Here is a 23,276-nt window from a genome sequence, read left to right on the forward strand (position 1 = left end):
ATGCAGCTTTTCCTACCCCCCACACCCCTCTACTCCTCCCGCTCTTCATCCTCCTCCTCATCATCATCCAGCATCAACAACTTCCAACCTCATGGTGACCTCAGACAGAGTGAGGAACAGCGAGGATGCCTCCGCTGGGAACATTTCACTGTCGCCAACTTTGAGGAGGTACGTTTGATTCTTGCCGCCTCAGATTTCAGTCAATGCCATTTTCCTTTTTAGTTTCTATGGACTTTATTGTTTTGTTTTTATTTGCAATGTTGCTTGACTCAGGATTACCAGTAATGTCATTTGTATAATTTTCGGGGGTTACTTTAAAGTTCCATGTTTTTGTTTTCAATATACAGTAAAGGAAGTTATCTGGTGGAAATGATTCAAGAAAGTGACATATCAATGCAGACTTGCAGACAATGCAGGTTCTGAGCAAAAAACTTAAAAGAGTGCTGCATGATGACAGTGAACACAACTCAACACGTCACGGGTAGCGGTGTGGCACATAAAGTTCATCTTTCAAACTGAACATAGACAATTACATAAAGTGTATTTAAAAGGGCAACATAACTGAATTAATTTAGGTTAATGCTAATAAAACCTGTAAACCGCCATAGACAAGCTAACAAATAGCTTCTACTTGGTGGTGTTATAATTTGAGCCTGACCGATTAAATCGGCTGATTATGGCCCTTCAAACATTTGCCAGTTAGGTGATATTTGCTGATTATTTGAACTTTTTACTAGGGCTGTCAAGGGATTGAATTTCTCCAATCACAAAATGTTCCAAAATCGCATTTAATTCCTCTTTTCAACAGCTATTAATGTGACCTTTGTTTAGATATTTATTTGCGTGAAAGCCTAAAATCTTAGCTTAAAATCATCAAAAATGCAAATGTGCTGTCAAGCAACTTTTTAAAGTCTACTACATAAACTTCGCCTTGGTCTGCCTTGTGACGATGACTTTTACATTTGGTTGCTGAGTTAGCAGTTCAACTGTCACAAAGTTAACCTTTTTTTTTTTTAAAGATTTATAAAAGTTAAATTAATCACAAGTTGATTCTTTAACCTTGACAGCCTTACTCTGTACTTGTATTCTATTTTGATTTTTAGTAGTTGCATGCAGGTAACATGTCATATTTCACACATATCCATACCATAACCTTGTAACCTTAAATAAATATGACATTTATTGAAAAACTCATGATGGATGTCGTTACGTTACACAAAACCTAAAGTCACAGTTTGTTTAGAAAATGAAATATCATCAAATGCGTAGTGCAATACAAAGTATAGTAATCCATTCACTGCCATTGATGACTATAGATATCAAAAATCAATTTTTGATCGGACGTTTCACCATACATCACTAAATACACCGTCTATCAAAGAATAAAAAATGCATTACTTGCACTAAATAATGGACTTTTCGCGGAAGAACATTTCACTCACTTACATTCATTTACTGCTATAGGCGTCAAAGATGAATTTTTACAGGGCTGGCATATATCAAAAAATAAAAACATGCACAAGATCACTGAATTTTTCATTTTGTAGAACATTTCACTCATTCACTGCCAATGATCAACACATCAAAAATTCATGATAATTTTGATACTTACATGGTATTGTTTTTCTGCCAAAAATCAGCTTCAGTCAAAAAAAAATCCAAATCGGTTGGTTAACTCCATAAGTATTACATTTAATCAATGCCTCAGTAGCTAAGCAAACATATGGGTACATATTGTGAATTGAATTTTTTTTTTCCCTCCCCTCATAAAGTTATTAGGTTCAAATGTCAGTGCCTTTGTCTTAGTCAAAGTGCCCTTGAGCAAGTTACAGAACCCCTGTTCCTCATGAAACTGCATCACCAGTCGGTGACTGAGGAGCCAGTTTTTTTAAGTGCTCTTCAAGTGAAATTTCCCATTGAAATAAAAACGTTGGGATAAGAATGCATGTGTTAGTGTGTGCATATGTTGTGCAGAAACAACTAAGGTTATCAGTGGAGCACACACATCTGAGCAGGAAGGAACTGGAGTGAAGTCTTTGTGCAAACGTGATTACGCCGCAACAGATGAGTCTAAATGAATTAGGCTTTAATCTCATAATTGTTATTTTCATACTACAGGAGACATCTTATATTGGTTAGGTATATTAAAAAATAAATAAATAAAAGGCTGCAAGTAAGAAGAGGAGAGAGAATGGGAAAAAAGTGGAGCTGAAAACTGATCACCCCCCACACAGACACACACACACACACACACTTTTCTCTCCCTACCTCAGCTGTATTGATCGAAATCTCATCTGCCACAGTGTCCGTATCAGTTTTAAAGACGATCCGACGAGACGCGGCATGTCTTCTATGCACTGTCCTCATATGCAGGACATTGTCCTAGTTAGCGTGTCTCACTCGTCTGAGGTTCTGGGTTTGAATCTCGTGCTCATTCTGATTTAGGTTCATTGCATCCTCCCACATATATATATAAAAAAATGCATCCATGTAAAGTATCAATGAAGACATAAAAGGAGGGTTTGCACAACTTTTTCCGCTGAGGGCCACGTGCAGAAAAATAGAAAAATCCTCCCGTCTTTGTAAGATAATATCTTGGATGTCAACATAAGGTGTAACCAGTTAAATGAAATAAATGAAAATAATGGAAATTTTTTTATTAATGAAAATAATAAAAACATTCTGAAAAAGCGAGAAATCAAAGATCCAGGTTATTGTACTCAATTTTACTTTTAAAAAGTAAATGCTGCTGAGGCAAATTGCCAAAAATAACAATAATAGTATAGTAAAATAAAGAATTGAATAACCTGTTTTAATAATACAGTATATACAAATATCATGAAATTAGTGCTATCAAGCACACGATTAAAAAAAAAAAAAAACTATTTGAGGGCAAAATTTTCCATGAGTAACTGTGGTCAAGGGCATTTTTCAACTGCCATTTTCTATGCAGCTTGTAATAAATGCTTGATGAATTTTTCACTTTTTTTAACTTTATTTTGCTAAATCTTTTTCAAGCGTTTGACTAATCCATAAGGAATCCATTGTTTTAAATAGTTTGCACATCGCTTTAGGTAAATACATACAAAAGTCATGAATTTTTTTTTAGTACCAGTAATTAAATGCTAAGACTATTACTTTAAATAAGTAATGAAATAATCAAATACTTTGTGTAATTAATGACAAAGTGATTATTGTATAAAGTTATTTTAGGGATTGAATGAATTTGATTACTCCAGTACTTAATTACCTAAATTAATGAATTATTTGTGTAGTGGATCACCTAAAGTAATTGTTACTTTAGTATTTAATTATTGAAAGTAATGGACTCGTTTAGTGCTTAATTTTTTGGCATCAGCCATAATTAGATTAATGGAAATATATATAATAGAGTCCCAAAAAAGTATATATTTGCGATTGAACAAGTTCATATTTGTACTGTATGTGTTGGACATTTATATACCCTTGAAAATAACTGTCCATTGATGTGAATGTGAAAATGGATGGATTGAATTTTTTGGACTGATTTTTACCAACTGTTAACTGATTTTTACCAATTGTTAATTGACTGTATTTTTGTCTTTTGTGTTTCTCTTGCAGACACTCTAATGGGCCATAGCAGGAGGGAGGCAACTGTGTGGAAATGTTTACAAAGAAACCTCCTCCAAGTAAGGCGTAATCTGACATTTTCCGTAATGCACAGTCGTATTTTTTTGTTTTATTCAAATGCTCATTTGCTCAATCTTAATTTTCAATAGTGTGTCAGATTTTTAATTTTCATTCAATTTATTGAGAGTATAAACCCCTTTGTTTTCAAAGGGGCCCTCAATTTTTTTAATCATTTGATAGCTGCAGCCCCAGAAGCAAAAATGATAGTTGACATTTTTAATCGAATATTGTCTTCTGGTGAAGCAGTCAACATCACGGGATTTGAGATGTTCCACCTTGGCGACGCCCTGTTGAGCCATTGCAACTTGATCCCCTTTGCAAACAGCCCTTTGGTTACCTTGGCAACGTCCTTGCAACATGGTGACATAATGCCTTTAAGATGACTGTGGGTTGAAACATGTATTTTCTACTGTATTAAAGTACATTATACTCTTCAAATACATATACAAATACACATACATATATACAATACAGTAGTAATAGTACAGTATACTGTACTGTCTTGAAGACAAGAGACAAAAGTCAAGTGGTGAAGTGATGATGGTGCTCCATTTTCTATAGGATGCGTATGGCAGTGAGTATAAATGTCACTGACCTTGCCTTTTGCCACTTGCCGCTGCTGACTGAGACGCAGATCAATTTGAGGGCGCCAGGCTCGCTTGACTCTGACATCGCTCGCCTCATCATCATCATCATCATCCTCTTCATCCGTCAGCTTGATCACATGGCACCCGTGCGCACCATCCTCCGACCTCTGAAGTGTCAACTTTGTCATTGTGACGCCTTAAAGGGATGTGTGGAACGTGACTTTAATCGCACAGACCAATAAGTCATACGCAAAAAATGAAGAGCGAATCGTAAGAATCAAGTCCCTTCTTATATGAATTTAATATTTAATGCAGAGTCCTAATTCAAGCTTAAGGTGCTCTTTTGGAGTGGTTTCCTTAGCATTTTCCGCACTGACTTCCCTTTCCTGAAATCATTAGCTTGCCATTGTTTTGCAGCCTAGCTAAGTGGTTGGAGCCCAACTAAATTACTTTCCATATAAAAATGCTACTCGACTGCAATTAGCCTCCAAATTTGTCATTCTCCCTCGACATGATAGATATGAGGTGTTTCATCTTGAATCGATCCTCATGGACTCGTTTATGTCTGGGAGTGAGCCTGCAGGTTTGTCTGTAATGGAGCGTTATGGATTTCGGCGCACTTCTTCTCACATCGCAGTCAACGTGGAGGCCCCTAATGCCCTCGCTGCTGTCAGATGTGCAGTATTAAACACTTAATGGGCAGTTTGCTCAAGGTGCATTCAAGTGACTGTTGCGAGGAGGGAGAGCGGAGGACGGCTTCTGGCATCACATGGGAGGAAGCCCTGCGTCTCATTGCTTGCCACTTTATTTATAGCTGCAGTTTGGGCAAATGGAGTCATGACCAAGAGAGCTATGGACTCATGTTTAGGACAAGTTGTGTTTTTTACAATTGCGTGACATTGTTATGGGCATTTACCAGAACTGGTGCTTACGTGTGATCTGATAATCATTGAAATGAGGAAATATCATGTAGTTTACTATCCAAAGGTTACGCTATACTGAGTTTGAATGTTCATTCAAACGCTCAACTCTCAAACTTTTTGTCTACCCGCACCCATTCATCTACCCCTCAGTTTATTCATCTAGCCATCCATCCATTAAATACACATTCCTTATCCATCCATCCATCCATCATTCTAAAACCCATCCCTCTCCAGTCTACATCCATCCAAATACACATCCATCTCTCATCTATCCAGCCATAAACACATCCCTCTCCATCCATCCATCATCTACACATCAATCATCCATCCATTCATCCTTTCATCCATCCAGCCATCCAAATAAACACTCAACCATCATCCATCCATCATCTACACATCAATCATCCATCCATCTATTCATCCATCCATCCAAATAAACACACAACCACCCATCCAATCAAATACACATCAGCCGCCATCCATCCATCCATCATCTACACATCAATCATCCATCCATCCAACCATCCATCCATCCAGCCATCATCCATCCAAATACACATCATCCATCCATCCATCCATCCATCATATATAAAACAGAATTGAAAGCACAAATTACGATGGGATTATGCCCATTCAAATATGTACTCATCATATTTAATATTTCGGAACTGCCGATGCAAATCAATTTATGTAAGTGGCACATGTCTGGCTTGGATAATGAAATTGTAGTATTAGTATGGCTGCAGCAACACAGGAAACTGCTGCACGCTTATTAATGTATGCACATGTGATGACATGGTAATCGCTTTCAACTCTTCCTGTGGATCTCTCGTGATGTCATCATCACTCAAATGTGTCCTGAGATTTCTATTCCGTCCTCAGAGCACCATAGGTACAGCGCTTACATTTTCACAGAGCTCTGCAGAGTCATTTCAGTTAAAAAGCGCTCTCATCAATATTTAAAGAGGCTGACCTAAGCAGTAAGAATTGAGTTGTATCTCAGCAACATGAAAATCCCTGCACATTTTGGATTAAATCAGACTAACAAAATGATGATGATTATGGTTGTGTCCATATGAGATCGGAATGTATTTAATCATGTTTGCTTGTTTCCATCATATAATATGTCTCATGTTCCCACAGAGGAGGAGAGAAAGGTCAGGGCCAATGACAGAGAGTACAATGAAAATTTCCAGTACGCCGTAAGCGCTTTTCTTTCTCGCTCTCTGCTGTGTGACATTATGCTGTGATATACATTATTTGATGTGTGTGTCCTTTCCTTGTTCTCCTTGAAAACACAAGAGTAACTGCATCACCACATCCAAGTACAACGTGCTCACCTTCCTGCCCATCAACCTGTTTGAGCAGTTTCAGGAAGTGGCCAACACCTACTTCCTCTTCCTGCTCATACTGCAGGTGAGAGGGGAGGGGTCACACAATGTTGATCGATGTGAGGCTCATCAAGGAGATAATTCATGATGATTTCTCATGCGCAGTGCCGACTCACTCTCGTGCTTATTATTGAAATGCTCACACACACGAAACAATATGTATCACACACAAATGCTAACAAAAATGCTCTCACACCCACACGCACTACAGATTTCTTTTTGTTTTCGTGCGCCGCTCAAATGCCCTCATGTCCTTCAGATTTTTCTCTTGCTGACATATGCAAATACAATGCTCTCAAATACACTCTCATTCAAACAACAGTAAAATAGCTTTTCAGCATTCATACATATTAGTAAAATGCTCTCACATACTACTGAAACGTTTTTATGTAGAATAACTACTGAAATATATCCACACGCTTCTAAAACGCTCTTACATATTGGATTGTTTTGTTTTGTTTAGTGCTCTCAGGAGCCAAAATGGACTTACAATTGTGAAATACTCTCACACAAATTTAAAAAAAAAAAATGCTCACATGTACTACTGAAACACTCTCATGCCCTACTGAAATGCACACACAAATACATTACTGAAATTCTCTCACATGTACAACTGATTAGTTTTGCCCACATATACAACAGAAAGGCACGTATTCACAAATGAAAGACTCTCACACAACTACACTTGTGAAACATAATTAAAGAGCACCACTCAAACCCTATTGCTAACTAAAATAATCTCCTGCGCAAAACTGAAATGTTCTTACAAATACCAGAATTTGTTTTCTCACTGAAACATCTACACACTTCTAAAAATCTTTCACACACTCACACACACTACTCAAATGTGTTTTGCTTTCTAACTGAAAAGCTCTCGCGCACTATACCAAAAGGCTCACACACACAAAACTGACTCTCACACTCACACCCTTCTAAAACACTCTCACACATACAACTGAAGTATTCTCATGCAAAATTAAATGTTCTCACACTACACAAAAACCATAAAAGCTCACTACTGAAGCTCTCACACACACAATTGAAGAGCATTTACTCATGCTGCAGTTTTTTTTTCACTCTCACACAATCAACTCACTCATTATAGACTTTCTTGCTCATTCACTCCTGAAACACACGCACACACAATACTTGAAATCTCTGACACGTTTTTCTCGTACTTACATTATTGAAACACTCACACACACTACTAAAATGCTCTCGCTCATTCAACAGATTTTCTGCCCACATGCAGTACACAACAGAAACACTCATTCACAAATGAAATGCTCTCATACAACTACACTGCTTAAACACAAATGAAAGGGCATTACTGAAGCTCTCTCACACACACAACTACTTCTCTCATTCCTAGTACGATTTTTTTTCACACACACAATTGAAACCAGCTCTGACCCTAACACAATACTGACTTGTTTTGCTTATTCACAACTGCAACACTTACACTGACTACTAAAATTCTCCGACACCCGTTTTGTTATTTTTTCCATACGTTATTGAAACACAATGTCAAAATGCTCAGTAAATAGTTAGGTGGCCTGTGCTTCCTCATCCAGTCTGACATGAAGGCTTATTCTTTCAATGATCTAGTTGATCCCTCAGATTTCCTCCTTGTCGTGGTTCACCACCATCGTGCCTTTGGCTCTTGTGCTGAGCATCACCGCCGTGAAGGACGCAACGGACGACTATGTGCGGAAGACTCCATCTTACTTTATGTCACAATGAAATAAATTCATCAGACCTTTGAGAGTTAAACGTTGACGTAGTCTTCTTCTTGGTTGTCACCTGTAGTTTCGCCATAGGAGTGATAACCAAGTGAACAACCGTCAGTCTCGAGTGCTCATCCGTGGCACGTAAGTTTGAAATCTTTTTGGTGTCATGGAGACACATTGTGAAGTTATTTATCGTGATGTCAATTTTTTAGATCCCAGTGAGATCTTATCATTGTTTAGCTTTCTATTTTGCTGTGCCAGGCTCCAGAATGAAAAGTGGATGAATGTCCGAGTCGGTGACATCATCAAATTGGAGAACAATCAGTTTGTGGCAGTAAGTAACTAATTAAACCTGTGAAGTCTTTCTATCGGCCCAACTTGTCTCACTCCAGTTGTACACCACTGCAAACGTGAACCACAATAACAAGCACATGGTTAAATTGATACTTGAATTGATTTTTTGCTGTGTTTGTGCGCCTCTGCCTCCATTTGCAGGCTGACTTGCTGCTGTTGTCCAGCAGTGAACCTCACGGCCTCTGTTACATCGAGACTGCCGAACTGGATGGGTCAGTGAACGCACCACACTTTGTCCGTCCGTAAACGACTTTGTGATATCTTGAAATTTTTCCAGAGAGACCAACATGAAGGTGCGGCAGTCTGTTTCTGTGACGTCAGAACTGGGGGACCCCAACAACTTGGTTCAGTTTAATGGTGAGTTTTGAAGTGAGGTTTTTATGTGCTTCTTTATCAAACGCTGATTATGATCGTGTCTATTTGTAAAGGTGAGGTGGTCTGCGAGCCCCCCAACAACAAGCTGGATCGTTTTAGCGGAACGTTGTACTGGAGGGACAAAAAATACCCTTTGAGCAACCAGAATATGCTTCTTCGAGGGTGCGTCCTCCGCAATACAGAGGCCTGTTATGGCCTGGTCATTTTTGCAGGTAGGAGTGTGTCTTTGTCCATGTGATGTACTCAATGTTCAGATAAGATTCAACAGGTCAATACAGCGTTCGGGAATCTAGTGCTCTAAAGCACTAAATTTGTTCCCCCTCATTTATATCACTGTAATTGTTTGTATGTAGCAATTTGATTAGGACAATGCTTATGGCATCTTCAGGGTATTACTAGAAAGAGGGTAATTTGTTCTTGCTAAATAATATATGTCGAAAATTTCTACCTTATTCAGCCCCCTTATTTATACCCCCCCCCCCCCCCCCCCAAAAAAAAAAAAAAAATCAATTTTCCACAATGGTAAAGCTAATGACAAACAAGACAGCTATTTAACTTTGAGGAGATTTTGTGAATTGATGCTAAATAAGCTAACTATCAAGTCAAGTAGTGAAGTAAATAGAACAGTATTAGAATCTCCTATGTAATGAAGAGTAAAGAATTTTCACCCAGTGACACTAAATAACAAGCGAGTTAAATGTTGAATCTCTAATTGGCTAAATAAAAAAAAAAGCTCACTAGCTCTTTTAGCTATTTTAGCTCTTTAGCATGTGGTAGTACAGTAGATAGACTAGCTCCTGATTAAGGCTTAAGATTTAACTAATTAGTTGAACAGTTACCTAGGTAAAAAGTTAGTTAGCTAACCAAATAACTAAATATCTAGGATAGTAGTGCTTTAAATACATTAGCTCCTAATTAAGGCTAACAACTAATTAGTTGATTATCTAACTAGTTGAAAAGTTAATTAGTTAACTAAATGACTAAATATGGCAGTGCACTGAATACATTAGCTTCTCACTGGCTTTTATTCAAATACAATTGAATAACTAGATAAAAGAAACTAGTTAAAATGCAAGTTAGCTAACCAAATAACTCTCGGATGGTGGTAGGCCTACAGTAAATTCATTCGCTCATGATTAGGGCTTACTTATCCAATTGTAAAGCTAGTAAGCTAAGTGAATGACGAAACATCTAGGATGGTGGTGCAGAAAATACGTAAGATTACATTTCTATGCTATTCTCCATTTTCTTTCCAGGCCCAGATACTAAGCTGATGCAGAACAGCGGCCGAACTAAGTTCAAGCGTACCAGCATCGACCGTCTGATGAACACTTTGGTCCTCTGGGTAGGACACCTTCTCACTTTCATGGCCGACAACTATTTGAGGACATGATCTCAGTGGATTTAGTCTCAAATCTCCTGACATTCATCTTTCTCCGTGTCAGATCTTTGGTTTCCTGGTGTGTATGGGTGTCATCTTGGCTGTTGGCAATGCGGTGTGGGAACGAGAGGTGGGCTCCCTGTTTCAGAGTTACCTACCTTGGGATCCTCCGGTGGACGGTTTCCTCTTCTCCGCTGTCCTCGCATTCTGGTCTTATATCATCATTCTGAACACGGTGGTGCCCATCTCGCTGTATGTCAGGTAAGGACATACCTACATGTATGATGGTGTAGTGAAATGAACATTACAGCTGACAGTTAATCAATGAATCAACAGTGAATCCATTATCAAATTAGTTGACAATGATTTTAATAACTGACGAATCGTTTATAGTCATTGTTTGACCTAATATTGTTCAATTCCTCTGATTTCAATCTCATCATTATTTGTTGATTAATGCAGTCCTTCATGAAAACAGACTTATTATCTTTCATGTTTGATCCAAATAAGACATTTGCAAACATTTGCTCTTACTTTGAAAACAATGACCGTGCCAGTAGTCGAATCAGTTTAAAAAAAAAGTTGGTGAATAAAACATCATCCCTCTTGATTAATATTTGTAATTGTTGTACACATGTTTTTAATCACAATACCTGATGAACACCTTTTACTAGTAAATAAACAGTAATAAAATTGTTTTAATACACTTTTATTTAAAATTTTTTCCAATTATTCTATCAGTCGACAAAACAATCAATTAAAACAATACCCGATAGGGAAAGCTCCAATGAACATTAAGCCACACTGTATTTTTCATTCGATAATAATGTAATAACACTCGAGATACGCCATTGTTTTTCCAAAATAAAATTGGAATTTGAAGTTAGTCAAGCACAAAAATAAAATTAATACTTTTCTGACAATACATTTATTGCTGTAAATGATTACTCTGGTTTTAAAGGGAAAGAACAGTTGTTGATTGGCCATGAACAAAGGCCTTGCCATTAACCTGCGCTCCTCTGCAAAATTAACATGAGTGAACATACTGTACTATAAGTTGCAAAATTTAAATAATTATTTTGTGACAAAGTTTGAATTTTTAATACGAATAAAGCTCTATTATAAGAAAAAAACAATGGTCACAATTTTGAGTAAAGTTGTAATAATAGATAAAAGGTTTTGTTTTTTCAAAATGCAGTATTTGCCATTTTCATGATTTTATTTGTGTTAAACAACAGTGTGGAGGTGATCAGGCTGGGCCACAGCTTCTTCATCAACTGGGACCAGCGAATGTTCTGCTCTCAGTGCAACACGGCAGCCGAGGCGCGGACGACCACGCTGAGTGAAGAGCTTGGTCAGGTGGGTTTTCGCAGCAAATCAAATAGCAAAACTGATGTGGATTGAGTAAATATTTGACATTGTCTTTGCTTGCACTGACCCACTTAATCGGCAACATTTTAGTTATTTTTAAACTGAATTTTATTCAGGTTGAGTACATCTTCAGTGATAAGACTGGAACACTCACACAGAACATTATGAGCTTCAAAAAGTGCTCCATCAATACACACAGTTATGGTGAGTTCACACATTATAATTATTTAAATATATAATTACCGTATATTTCTGAATATAAGCTCCAACTTTTTTCTCATGATTTGAGCCCTGCAGTTCCGCTTCTTGCAACTTATCTGCAGTTTTTTTTTTGTTTTGTTTTGTTTTTTAACTAGCCACCAGGGGGACAATCCAACTGTAAAGCAAATGTGTGTATTTGTTCAAGGAATCAATTTATGGAAAAACAATTAAATAGAACCAAAATGATGTAAATCAATGGCTGTCTAAAAAGATGTTTAAAAATATATTATTAAAAATATGAAAAAATATGTAAAGTTGAAGCGAGTGAGAGAGGGAGAGAGAGAGAGAGAAATTGAACGTATATGTTTATACATATGTTCAATAAAATAATCAATCAAATAAAAAAAGGGGGAACAGAGGAAGATGCTATCATATTTTTGATTTTCGGTTCGAACTGCTTTTTAAAAAAAGTTTCAAACAAATATTAAAAAAAAGACTTCCATCTCCCATCTTTTTTAAGACCTACAGCTTATAGTCAGGTACGACATATTTGTGACTTTTTTTCTCTCAAATTATTCCTGCTGCGGCGTATATGCCGGTGCAGCTTGTAGTTCAAAGTTTACAATGTTTGTATCACTTTAGGGGAAGTAGCAGATCCATTGGGGCCCCTGCCAAAGGTCTGTACCCCCCAAAAATTTACCGCACACGCAGTCCCTAAAAATGCACATATAACTCAATAATATTGTTTTCTGAGCAGAGGCTGGACTTCACCCCTTTCAACCCCCTGGCGGACCCAGACTTCTGTTTCTATGATGAGACGTTGCTGGAGTCGGTCAAAGTCGGGGATTCCCACGCGCAAGAGTTTTTTCGCCTGCTCTCCCTTTGCCACACCGTCATGAGTGAGGAGAAGAGCGAGGGTGAGGATAAGGAGGAAATGCCAATTTGTTATCCCATCCGTGACATTTGACCCTTTTTGTGTAAATTTGTCTCCAGGTCAGCTGGTCTACAAAGCCCAGTCTCCGGACGAGAGGGCTCTGGTGACAGCCGCACGGAATTTTGGATTTGTGTTTCGCTCTCGAACGCCGGGGACCATCACCACCACTGAAATGGGCCGAACCGTTATCTATACGCTGCTTGCTATCCTGGACTTTAACAATGCACGCAAGAGGATGTCTGTCATTGGTGAGTGAGATGAATGGACGGACAGAAGGACGAGGATGGATATATATGTCGATATTTTTATTGGCTTTGTTTTAAAAATATACGTTTAATTCAAAATCTATTTACATATACCTGATGATTTTTCATGGCACTCTTTTCATGGAACACTCGCTAGCTAGCTAGCAAGATAGAGAGTTTTAGAAGCATTGTTTTTTTGTAGAGTTATAATTGTCAGAGTCATCAATAAAAACATACCAGAGAAAAGGCAAACAACTCAAGTCAAAACAATCTTTTGCAAAAGTGGGAGAGAGCCCCTCTCCTCCTCATTTTATCAGAAATATTACAAAGACCGTTTCAAGTTTCACAGTAATACCAACTAAGGAACTGTTATATTTGTGTGTGTGCTTATATGGGTGTGCTAGAGTGTATGTCAATGGTTGTGCCAGCAATGTGTTTATATATATTTATATATAGGTGTGTGTGCGTGTGTGTGTGTGTGTGTGTGTGTGTGTGTGTGTGTGTGTGCAATTATTACACCAATAACATTCAGAGTTACTCCCCATTTGAATTTACACTGTATTTAAATAAAACATGATTTTTCATTTCACAATTGCTAGATGGAATACTAGCTAGCAAATTAGCTAGGTGGATGGATGGACGGATGGATGGATAGTAGAAAGATACATAGATAGATTTTTCTGAATGATAATCCTCTTTGTTTGTGTTGTTTGACAGTCCGTAACCCCGAAGGCAGGATCCGTCTGTACTGCAAAGGTGCTGACACAGTGTTGTTGGAGAGGCTCCGCCCCTGCAAGCAGGACCTGATCAATATCACCTCAGATCACCTTAATGTGCGTCACCCACCACAAGTTCAGTCAACTCTCTCATAAGACCAGTCCTGCGTGTGCTGCCATCTACTGTCTCATTAGCCATGCAAACATCATTTGAAAGGATCTTTCATGCCAGTGTGTTCAACTTCTCCTCTGTTTATTTTTTGTTTTGTTCTCTCAGGAATACGCTGCAGATGGGCTGCGAACACTGGCTCTGGCCTACAGGGACTTGTCTGAGGAGCAATGGGAGGTTTGGTCCGAGAGCCACCAATGTGCTGAGAAAGAAGAAGACCTGCTGTCAGCTGCGTATGAGCAGATAGAACAAGACATGACAGTACAGTACACTCAGTTAGACTTTTTTCTCTCATCTTGAGTAAGATGCTGAACCTTCTATTACTGTGTTGCAGGCATCAGTGCCCCGTCGGGTTACGTTCATTGTAACTAAATGCGCGTGTGTGTGTGTGTGCGTGTGTGTGTGTAGTTGCTGGGTGCTACAGCTATCGAGGACAAGCTGCAGGAAGGTGTACCAGAGACCGTCGCTCTCCTCTCCCTGGCCAACATCAAGACATGGGTCCTAACAGGAGACAAACAAGGTGAGACCAAAGTGGTGATTTCTGTCAAAACGGCGCCAAGATCCTCTCAAGTTCTTCTGCGTTATCCTGCACAGAGACGGCCGTCAATATCGGTTACTCGTGTAAGATGCTGACCGATGATATGACCGAGGTTTTCACCGTCAGCGGACACAGCGTCCAGAACGTCAAGCAGGAACTCAGGTCAGACTTTACGGAAGGATTGTAAGAAATTAGATTTATTACCTTTTATGACACAAGTCTGTGTTTGCTTCCTGTATAGGAGAGCAAGGGAACAAATGATTGCGCGGACGCAATCAAAAGATGGCGAGAAAGAGGAGCTGGTGGAGGGATGCGAAGAGGTCTGCTTCAAAAGATTCAGAAAAACTAGAAAGCAGTCACAATTTCCTCTCTTCGACCTCATGGACAACATCGCTGGAGATTTCGCCCTCGTCATCAATGGCCACAGCCTGGTAGGAATTTAAAAGCCTTATCGTTTGGCATATCTGCACACGCTAACATGTTGCAATTAAAATGTATCAACAACAGTTTGGATATATTTTCCCTTTTGGATCATACAAGAAATATTCTATCCAAAAGAAATAGCCTCATTATTATTATATATTTCTCTACAAAAAAATCAACAAAGTGTCAGACCTGTTCTCAAATAGATATAATTATAAATAACAATTTGTCCACAGAAAGATATTTAACACAAATTGTCTTCTTTGGGATTACATTAGATATATGTACACAAAAATAAATTATTAATTTAATGGTTAATTAATACAGCTCCACAAAAATTCAACACCTGTTTTCAAAAAGAAAGAATTATAAATAAATATTTGCCCACAGAAAAATATTCAACTTAAAGCGTCCTCTTTTGGGATCATAGTAAAGATCTGTTGATTAAAATAAATCATTAACTTGACAGGTAACGAGAGGGGGCACATGACAAGTTGGGTCCAACCATTCTAGTACTGTATGGGGGAGAACATGGCGTTTTAAAATCATCAAATTGAATAACGTACTGACATAAAACATTTTTATGAACTTATATTTTCCTGAAACATGCCATTAATTCAATAATAATTTTAAAAGTATTTTTGCATCATGTTTGTTTGCTCTAATTAAAATCTCGAGTACCCCCTGTAGTTCCTTCAAGTACCCCCAGGGGTACCCGTACCTCCATTTGAGAACCACTGCTTTATAGCATTCACAAATTAATTTGGAAAAAGTCTTCAAACCTACTTAAAAAGACAACATACCCTGTCGTATTTAAGTGTTTCTGGAAAACATGAGAAAAATATTTTGAGACTAAACAATGCTAAATTCATTGGATCTCAGAGCCACAGCAATGGGCAGCGAAACTCAACAAAACAAAAATCGCAAACTGTGCGTCGATCCCTTTGCGCTATAGAATTCCTGATTTTTCAAACACTTACACACATCAAAATATACATCAGTAATCATACGTGGAGGTGAACATTTCAATTGAATCTACAGCTGCTGTCTTCTGGAAGTATAAAAAGCAGGATGACAGAGGACAACCTTCAATCATTTTAAACAAACCTTTATTTCTTCTTCTTTCACATTTACAAACGTAAGTCCATCATCATCTAGTGCTTTCACGGAACGAATGAAACTTGTATGTCAAGGCGCCATGCGTGCTTTCTCGAATAGGTCTGACAGAAACCTTTTAAGGACCAGCGGTTTCAGTAAACCTAAAGCGCTCTCTCCCGCCATCCAACAAGGCCCACGCGCTGGAAGCGGACATGGAGGAGGAGTTTATCACCACGGCGTGCGCTTGCAAAGCGGTGATCTGCTGCCGCGTCACGCCGCTGCAGAAGGCTCAGGTGGTGGAGCTGGTGAAGAAACACAAGAAGGCCGTCACCCTGGCCATAGGCGATGGAGCCAATGACGTGAGCATGATCAAGAGTAAGTTGGAGGAAGAATGGCGACGAGATCGGAAAAGAGAAGTTGAGCTAACACCTTGCGACAAGAGCAGACGTTTTGCCACCTCAATATTACAAAAGGCGGGCGGGCTGTGTGGCAATGCGTGCGGCGGTGTTGGGGACATGTTTCTTTAACCGCCTTGAAGCCTCAATGACAGGCAAACAGACCATGCTCGCTCCATGTTGAGATAACCCGCTAACCCAGTGTACTTTTATTCCTGCAAGAGACTGTTTGGTAAGTGTTGCGTCACCCTTTTTTGTGCACATGTACGGTACATACATGCAAGTGTTCTTACTGAGGTGATCGTGATTATTGAGTGATTGCAAGCAAAGCAAATCATCGCAAAGAAAAATAAAACATTGCAAAAGACATAGCCTACAGCTAACAGAAAATCACATATAAAATGACACACAGCGAAAGAACATTTGAAAACGAAAAACACAAACGATGAAACACAATAAAAAATCACACATGTGAAAAAAAAATAAAATACTGTACATTCAAAACTAAATCACAAACAAAAAAACATGATGAAAATCAATCGCAAATATAAAGGCAAAAACACTACAAAACACAACAGCAAATTTAAAATCACAAGCAAAAAAGCAAAAACATGTTTTCAGTTTTCAGTTGTGGTATTTGATATTGTTGCGTTTCATCTTTTTTATAGCTTTTTTTGGTGATTTATTTTCTTTTAATTTTTGAGTTGTTTTCTAACATGTTTTGCTTTTTTGAATGCAATTAAGTTATGAAAATAAACAAAAAAAGACAAACAAAAAAGGAAAAAATACGTTCCAAAAGATCAAACACATCCGAAACTAAAAAAAAATCAAACTCAAAAAGTTTTTCTGTTTGTTTTTGTTTGTGATTTTTAAATTACAAATCGTAATGCATAAACACACTAGAAAACAAGCAGGAATTTAAAACTGTGAACAAAAAAGTAAAAACACATTTCTCTTTTGGCATATGGTTTTCATTTGTGGTTTATTTTTTTGGTTTGTTTTTTCATTTGTGATATTTGAAGTTGCCATTGTGTTTTATTGTTTTAAATGCTTTTGTTTGTGATTAGTTTTCTTTTAAATTTCTAGTCGTGTTTTTGCCTTTTTTAATGCAATAAATAAGTTTTCCTTTATGACTTTTGAATTTGCCATTGTGCTTTATCATTTCTCATGACTTTGTGATTAATTATAGTTTGTCGTTTGTGCTTTTTGATTTGCTGTTTTCATTTTTTTTCATTTGTTTGTTCATAACTTGTTTTTAGTGTTTTGTCTTTCGAATGTGTTTTTGCTTTTGTGTTTGCAATTACCTTTTTTGGTTGGCTGGTTGGTTATTTTTAGTATCAAAAAAATAAAATTTAACACATTTTAATCCCGTGATAAAAGCGGTACGAATTTCTTTTCAAATTAAGAGCAAATGAATTGCAACATGAATCAATTTCTCGTTAATTTGTGATATACTGACTCCTTTGCAAAACATTGGATGCCTATATTTTAAATTTTATGCATTTTTTGGTTTAGTGAAATTTTAATATAAGAAAGAATGGAATAGAATAGAATAGAATAAGGATTATCTCAGGTTAGACGAAGTAGTAGGGTTAATTTTAGGACCTAGGTATGGCTGGTTTCACAATGGATTATAATCCAATTAACTGTGACCTTTCTTGCTAGAATGTCAAAATGAATATTGACATGTTCTCTGTTAAAAAAAAATGCACATTTTCATTGTGGGATGACTTGTTATTGTAACTGTTAAATGAAATATAAAAGTAGCAGAACCAATTTTACAAGGCGGCAAGGGGTGGCAGCTGCATCCTCCACCAAAGACGCCACTTTCCACCCCTACTGTCACAAATGACAGAAATTGTATCAGTACCACATTTAAAGCTTAAGCAACCGCACCCATCAGTATATTGGAAGCATTCTAACCCCAAAGGTTCTCCTCCAGGTGCTCATATTGGCGTTGGCATCTCAGGACAAGAAGGCATCCAGGCCGTGCTCGCCAGCGACTACTCCTTCTCCCAGTTCCGCTTCTTGCAGCGTCTTCTGCTGGTCCACGGCCGATGGTCCTACCTACGCATGTGCCACTTCCTCTGCTATTTCTTCTACAAGAACTTTGCCTTCACCATGGTGCACTTCTGGTTTGGCTTCTTCTGCGGATTCTCCGCCCAGGTCAGCGAGGAACGCTTGTGGGGCGCACAAGGCCGACCCTTCATGTATCCATCTCTCTTTTGCAGACCGTATATGATCAATTCTTCATCACGCTCTACAATATTGTCTACACATCTCTGCCTGTGCTCGCAATGGGCATTTTTGACCAGGTATTCTTCATAAATTTGGTATTGAGCTCCTTCAAGTGCAAGCAAAGCCTTCTCCGCTCCGCTCTCCTAGGATGTGCCTGATCAAAGAAGTCTAGAACATCCGAAACTATACGAGCCAGGTCAACTGAACCTTCTCTTCAATAAGAGAGAGTTCTTCATCTGCATCGCCCAGGGCATCTACACATCGGTGGTGCTGTTCTTTGTCCCTTACGCCATCCTCGCCGAGGCCTCGCAAAGCAACGGCGAGCCGCTCGCCGATTACCAGACCTTTGCCGTCACCACGGCGACAGCCTTGGTCATTGTTGTGAGCGTACAGGTAAACCAGAGAGGATTAGAGTGAACTTTCCATGCAGATGCTCCCGGCCGGCTATATGTCATGCTTTTATTGTTGTGTGTTTTTTGATTGTGTAGATCTCACTGGACACTGGCTTCTGGACCCTTTTCAACCATGTCTTTGTGTGGGGCTCTTTGGGATGCTACTTCACTATCATGTTTGCCCTGCATAGTCACACGCTCTTCGGGATCTTCCCCAAACATTTTCATTTTGTAGGTCGGTCTATGATGCCCTACCACCCTCTAACACACTGCGCACAATTTTTGGCTATGATTCCATAAAAAAATCTCTTTGTATTGAGGTACAGTCACCTAAAAAAATATTTCTTCCATTTTGTGTTTTGCAAGTGTGTTTATTTGAAGGGGGAAAACAAGTGGAGCTAGAAAAGAGCCGAGGGGAACTCCAAATTGTAAAGTGTGTTTTCTCCCCAATATTATTTACCATTCGCAATTGTTTGTGTGTTTTTGAGTGCAGGTAGTGCTCAGAGTACACTATTGCAGCCAGTCGTGTGGTTGACTATTGCGCTGGCAGCAGCAATCTGCATAGTTCCAGTTTTGGCATTCCGCTTCCTCAAGTTGGACCTCAAACCTCAGCTCGCAGACATGGTGAGAAAAACAAAAAGGATCACGTCAGCAATGTGTCTTCATGCATTCGATTCCAAATTGTTTCAGCGATAATTAACTGCAGAACATTTCTGAGCTCGCTGTGACTGCGACTGACTTCATAAACGGCTGCAAAAACAGACATCATCACTGTATTCTAATAACATAAATGTGTGTATTTTTTTCTTTTTTTTTTCTTTTTAATACAGCCTGAGGTCTTTTTGTTTTTATATTTTTTATAGTTTTCCCATTTTTCTCTTCCTTTCTTTTTCCTTTTTCTTTTTTACTTTTTTTTTAAGCTGACTGGTGTTTTTGTGATTCCTCTTTATTTATATTTCCTTTTTTCTCTCTTTTTAAATGCAACCTGTAGCCTTTTTTTCTTTCTTTGTATTCTCTTTTTTCATTTTCATTTCTTTTCATTTTTCTTTCTTTTTCTCTTCCTCCTTGTTTCTTTTTTTTACTTTGTTTTTCTAATGTGTCCTCATATACATGATATTTTTTTTAAGTACCCCCCGTATTTTCCGCACTAAATAGCTGATGGTGCGCCTTATAATCACGGGCGCCTTATATTTGGATCAATATTGAGATTTGGATTCGTAGATGGGGAATGAAGTGATAAAGTAAGCTTTACCTGTTTCTTTTGTGCGTTTACAGTTGAACAAGGTTGTTCATATTGACTGAGTTATTATGCTATTGAGAATTTAGAGTTATTTGAGTTATTATTGTTATTACTTTGAGTATTACTATATTTTGATTGAAAAAGTTTTAAAATGTCATTAATTGAGGGTGCGCCTTATATATATATATATATATATATATATATATATATATATATATATATATATATATATATATATGGAAAAAGCTTTTAAAATGTCATTAATTGAGGGTGCGCCTTATAATCCGCTGCGCCTTATATATGGAAAAATAAATGGTAAAAATTGAAATGTCATTATTTTAGGGTGCGCCTTTTAATCCGGTGCGCCTTATAGTGCAGAAAATACAGTAATTTGAAATGTACCAATTTTGACAGTAACTTTTTGCCCATCACCATTTCTCTCTTAAACTGCAAAATAACTGTCTTTTTTTATGTATTAATTTAGTTTTACACTATCGATAATCGATATCGCTAATTTTGATAAATGATTTCTTTGGGTTCTCTCTCTAGGTCCGCTACACTGAGCTGGTGCGTCAGAAGAAGCACAGGCCAGCAGTTGGAAGCGCGGCATCCACCTGGCGAAGCGCGGGCAGCATCTCCGAGGGCCGCCTGGGCGCGAGGGGCGGTTCCCGGCGGTCCGGCTACGCCTTCGCCCACCAAGAAGGATTTGGGGAGCTGATCACCTCTGGGAAGAACATGCGTCTGTCGTCTCTAGCTCTGGCCAGCTTCGCCTCCAAACACAGCGCCAGCTGGATCGACACCCTGCGGAGAAAGAGGCACGCTCACACGCCCCCCAGTACGTCGGGGGAGTGCACTCCTGCGCTGTCGCACTCCTCTTCTGTTCTGGGGGGCTCACAGGAGGCACCCATCGAGGAGGAGGAAACTGTGCAAGGCTCCCAGAAGATTCCCAAGACATCCACTTTGGAGGATCTTCGGCAAGTGGCCAACAGCGCTCGCTTGCCCTTCGCTGCGAAGAAAACCACCCAAGCAGAATGAAAAAATGACTTCTTTTTTTTTATTCTTGATATTGTAAATCAGTGTATTTCTTTAGAACAATACCAAAAAGAAATACTGGCACTCTAAAGATGAATTTGAAAGCTACTCCCAAACAGTTAGTTCATTCACGGTTATCCAGCAAAGATTATCATGACGTCTATAGCCGTCATTGGGAGTGGATGAGTTCTTCTAGTTAACGTTGGCCAACACTAGTGATTTGGGACCAGGGCGGAATGATATGGCAATGATTGAACAGAAAAAATGCTTACATCCCATAGACACATACTTGAAGCAGTGCATATAAGAAATACAATTTTATGGAACAAATATCAACGTTTATGATGTGAAGGTAAGTCAATGTTTCTTATAGTGTTATACCAATGAGTGAGCTACCACACTTCGAGTATATTTCAATGCAGCAAAATCTTAGCAAGCCAACAGAAAAATGTGGCTTTTTATTGCTCAACGTAAGCTACAAAAGTCACCCTCGTGTCACACATCTACTCATCACTTTTTCTTTTTTGTGACTGCATCATATTGATGTGTTTAAAGCTGCGTGATGTAACGTTGACGACTGCCTGGCTTGTAAAGGAAAGCCAAGTAGAAATTCAAACAGACTAATGGACGTGGGAGCTTATTTTTGTGTGCGTACTTGTGTCTCTAAATACACTCTCAAATGTGCTTTATGTGCTTGGTCATTCTTTATCGGGTAAGAGTACATTACTTTTGGGAAAACTGGCAATGTGGAAAATTATCCCCAGTCAATAAGCATTTGGATGTTGCTTAATGCTCATCAAAGTTGGAGATGCTTTTATAAGTGACAAAAATTTAGAAAAATACAGTGTTATTTTTACTTGAGATTAAATACAACTTTTAAATTTACTGTTGTATTTTTAATTCATAAAAATCTCACAAAATAGAGGGATACATACTTTATATTGGGAGTAAATTGGGGGTTTAAAAAGATCCGATCAGAATACAGATTGTTTGCAGGTGGTTTGGATTGACCCGTCCCACAAACTGTCAAAATTAGCCTTTAATTGAAACCCATTAAAATTCACTGGGGCCAAAAAAAAAAAAAAAATCTGAAGATCCTCCTGAAAAAGCTGATTAACTCATTAATTTATAAAGGTATATGGTCATTCACTACCCTAGACATATTTTAATAATAATTTAGGTATTGAAGTACTAGGATAATCCATGACTTACTACTGAAGTACTTTATGAAGTATTAAAGGATTACTTTAGGTCATCAAGCATTAAAAGTAATCAAAAATGTTAAATTTGATGATTAAATATATAAGTAATAGATTACATCTTATAATTACTTCAGTGATTAAATATTAAAGTATTTGATTACATTAGGCAATACAGTATTAAAATAAGTAATTACCATATTTTTCAGACTATAAACCACAACGTTTTCCTCATGTTTTGAGCCCTGCGGCTTATAGTCTACTGCAGCTTATCTGTTTTTTGTTTTGTTTTGTTTTTTGTTTTTTTTTTTGCTAGCCACCAGCAAGCAAATGTGTGCATCTGTTCAAGGTGTCAATTTATGGAAAAACTATCAAATAGAACTGAAAAGATGTGAATCAATGGCTGTGCTCAAAAAGAGTTAAAACGATATATTGTTAAATTATATAGGTCTTAATTTAATAAGAGAATGTATAAAATTTGGGGTACATTTGTAATGTGTACATTTTATATACAGTACACAATATATGTGATTTTATTTATGTATTTATGATTGTACCTGAATTATGTAGAATGCGTTATGTTCACTAAAATAAACTATCAAACAAAGGGAGACAAAAAAAAAGATGCTATTGAAGTATTGATTTTGAACTGCTATTTAACAGATATCTATCCAT

General features: G+C 38.0%; 1 protein-coding gene across 1 annotated transcript; it reads left to right on the forward strand.

Annotated features, from left to right (window-relative positions):
* The first annotated feature begins 36 nt into the window (after positions 1 to 36).
* Positions 37 to 23,188, forward strand: LOC148426508 (phospholipid-transporting ATPase ID-like). The gene is made up of 29 exons (XM_088409691.1): positions 37 to 168; positions 3,601 to 3,668; positions 6,323 to 6,381; positions 6,482 to 6,595; positions 8,179 to 8,277; positions 8,380 to 8,441; positions 8,562 to 8,634; positions 8,796 to 8,866; positions 8,932 to 9,011; positions 9,083 to 9,241; positions 10,286 to 10,374; positions 10,475 to 10,671; positions 11,649 to 11,769; positions 11,898 to 11,985; positions 12,625 to 12,659; positions 12,740 to 12,899; positions 12,976 to 13,164; positions 13,879 to 13,994; positions 14,155 to 14,307; positions 14,455 to 14,566; positions 14,641 to 14,746; positions 14,826 to 15,015; positions 16,297 to 16,480; positions 18,443 to 18,666; positions 18,732 to 18,815; positions 18,886 to 19,131; positions 19,227 to 19,365; positions 19,624 to 19,754; positions 20,920 to 23,188. Exons 2-29 carry the CDS (start codon positions 3,644 to 3,646, stop codon positions 21,403 to 21,405), a joined length of 3,792 nt encoding a protein of 1,263 aa, XP_088265817.1. The 5' UTR covers positions 37 to 168; positions 3,601 to 3,643; the 3' UTR covers positions 21,406 to 23,188.
* Positions 23,189 to 23,276: the final 88 nt, after the last annotated feature.

Source organism: Hippichthys cyanospilos, chromosome 3 (assembly GCF_059441005.1).
Source record: "Hippichthys cyanospilos isolate Australia breed blue-spotted pipefish chromosome 3, RoL_Hcya_1.0, whole genome shotgun sequence".
NCBI lineage: Eukaryota > Metazoa > Chordata > Actinopteri > Syngnathiformes > Syngnathidae > Hippichthys > Hippichthys cyanospilos.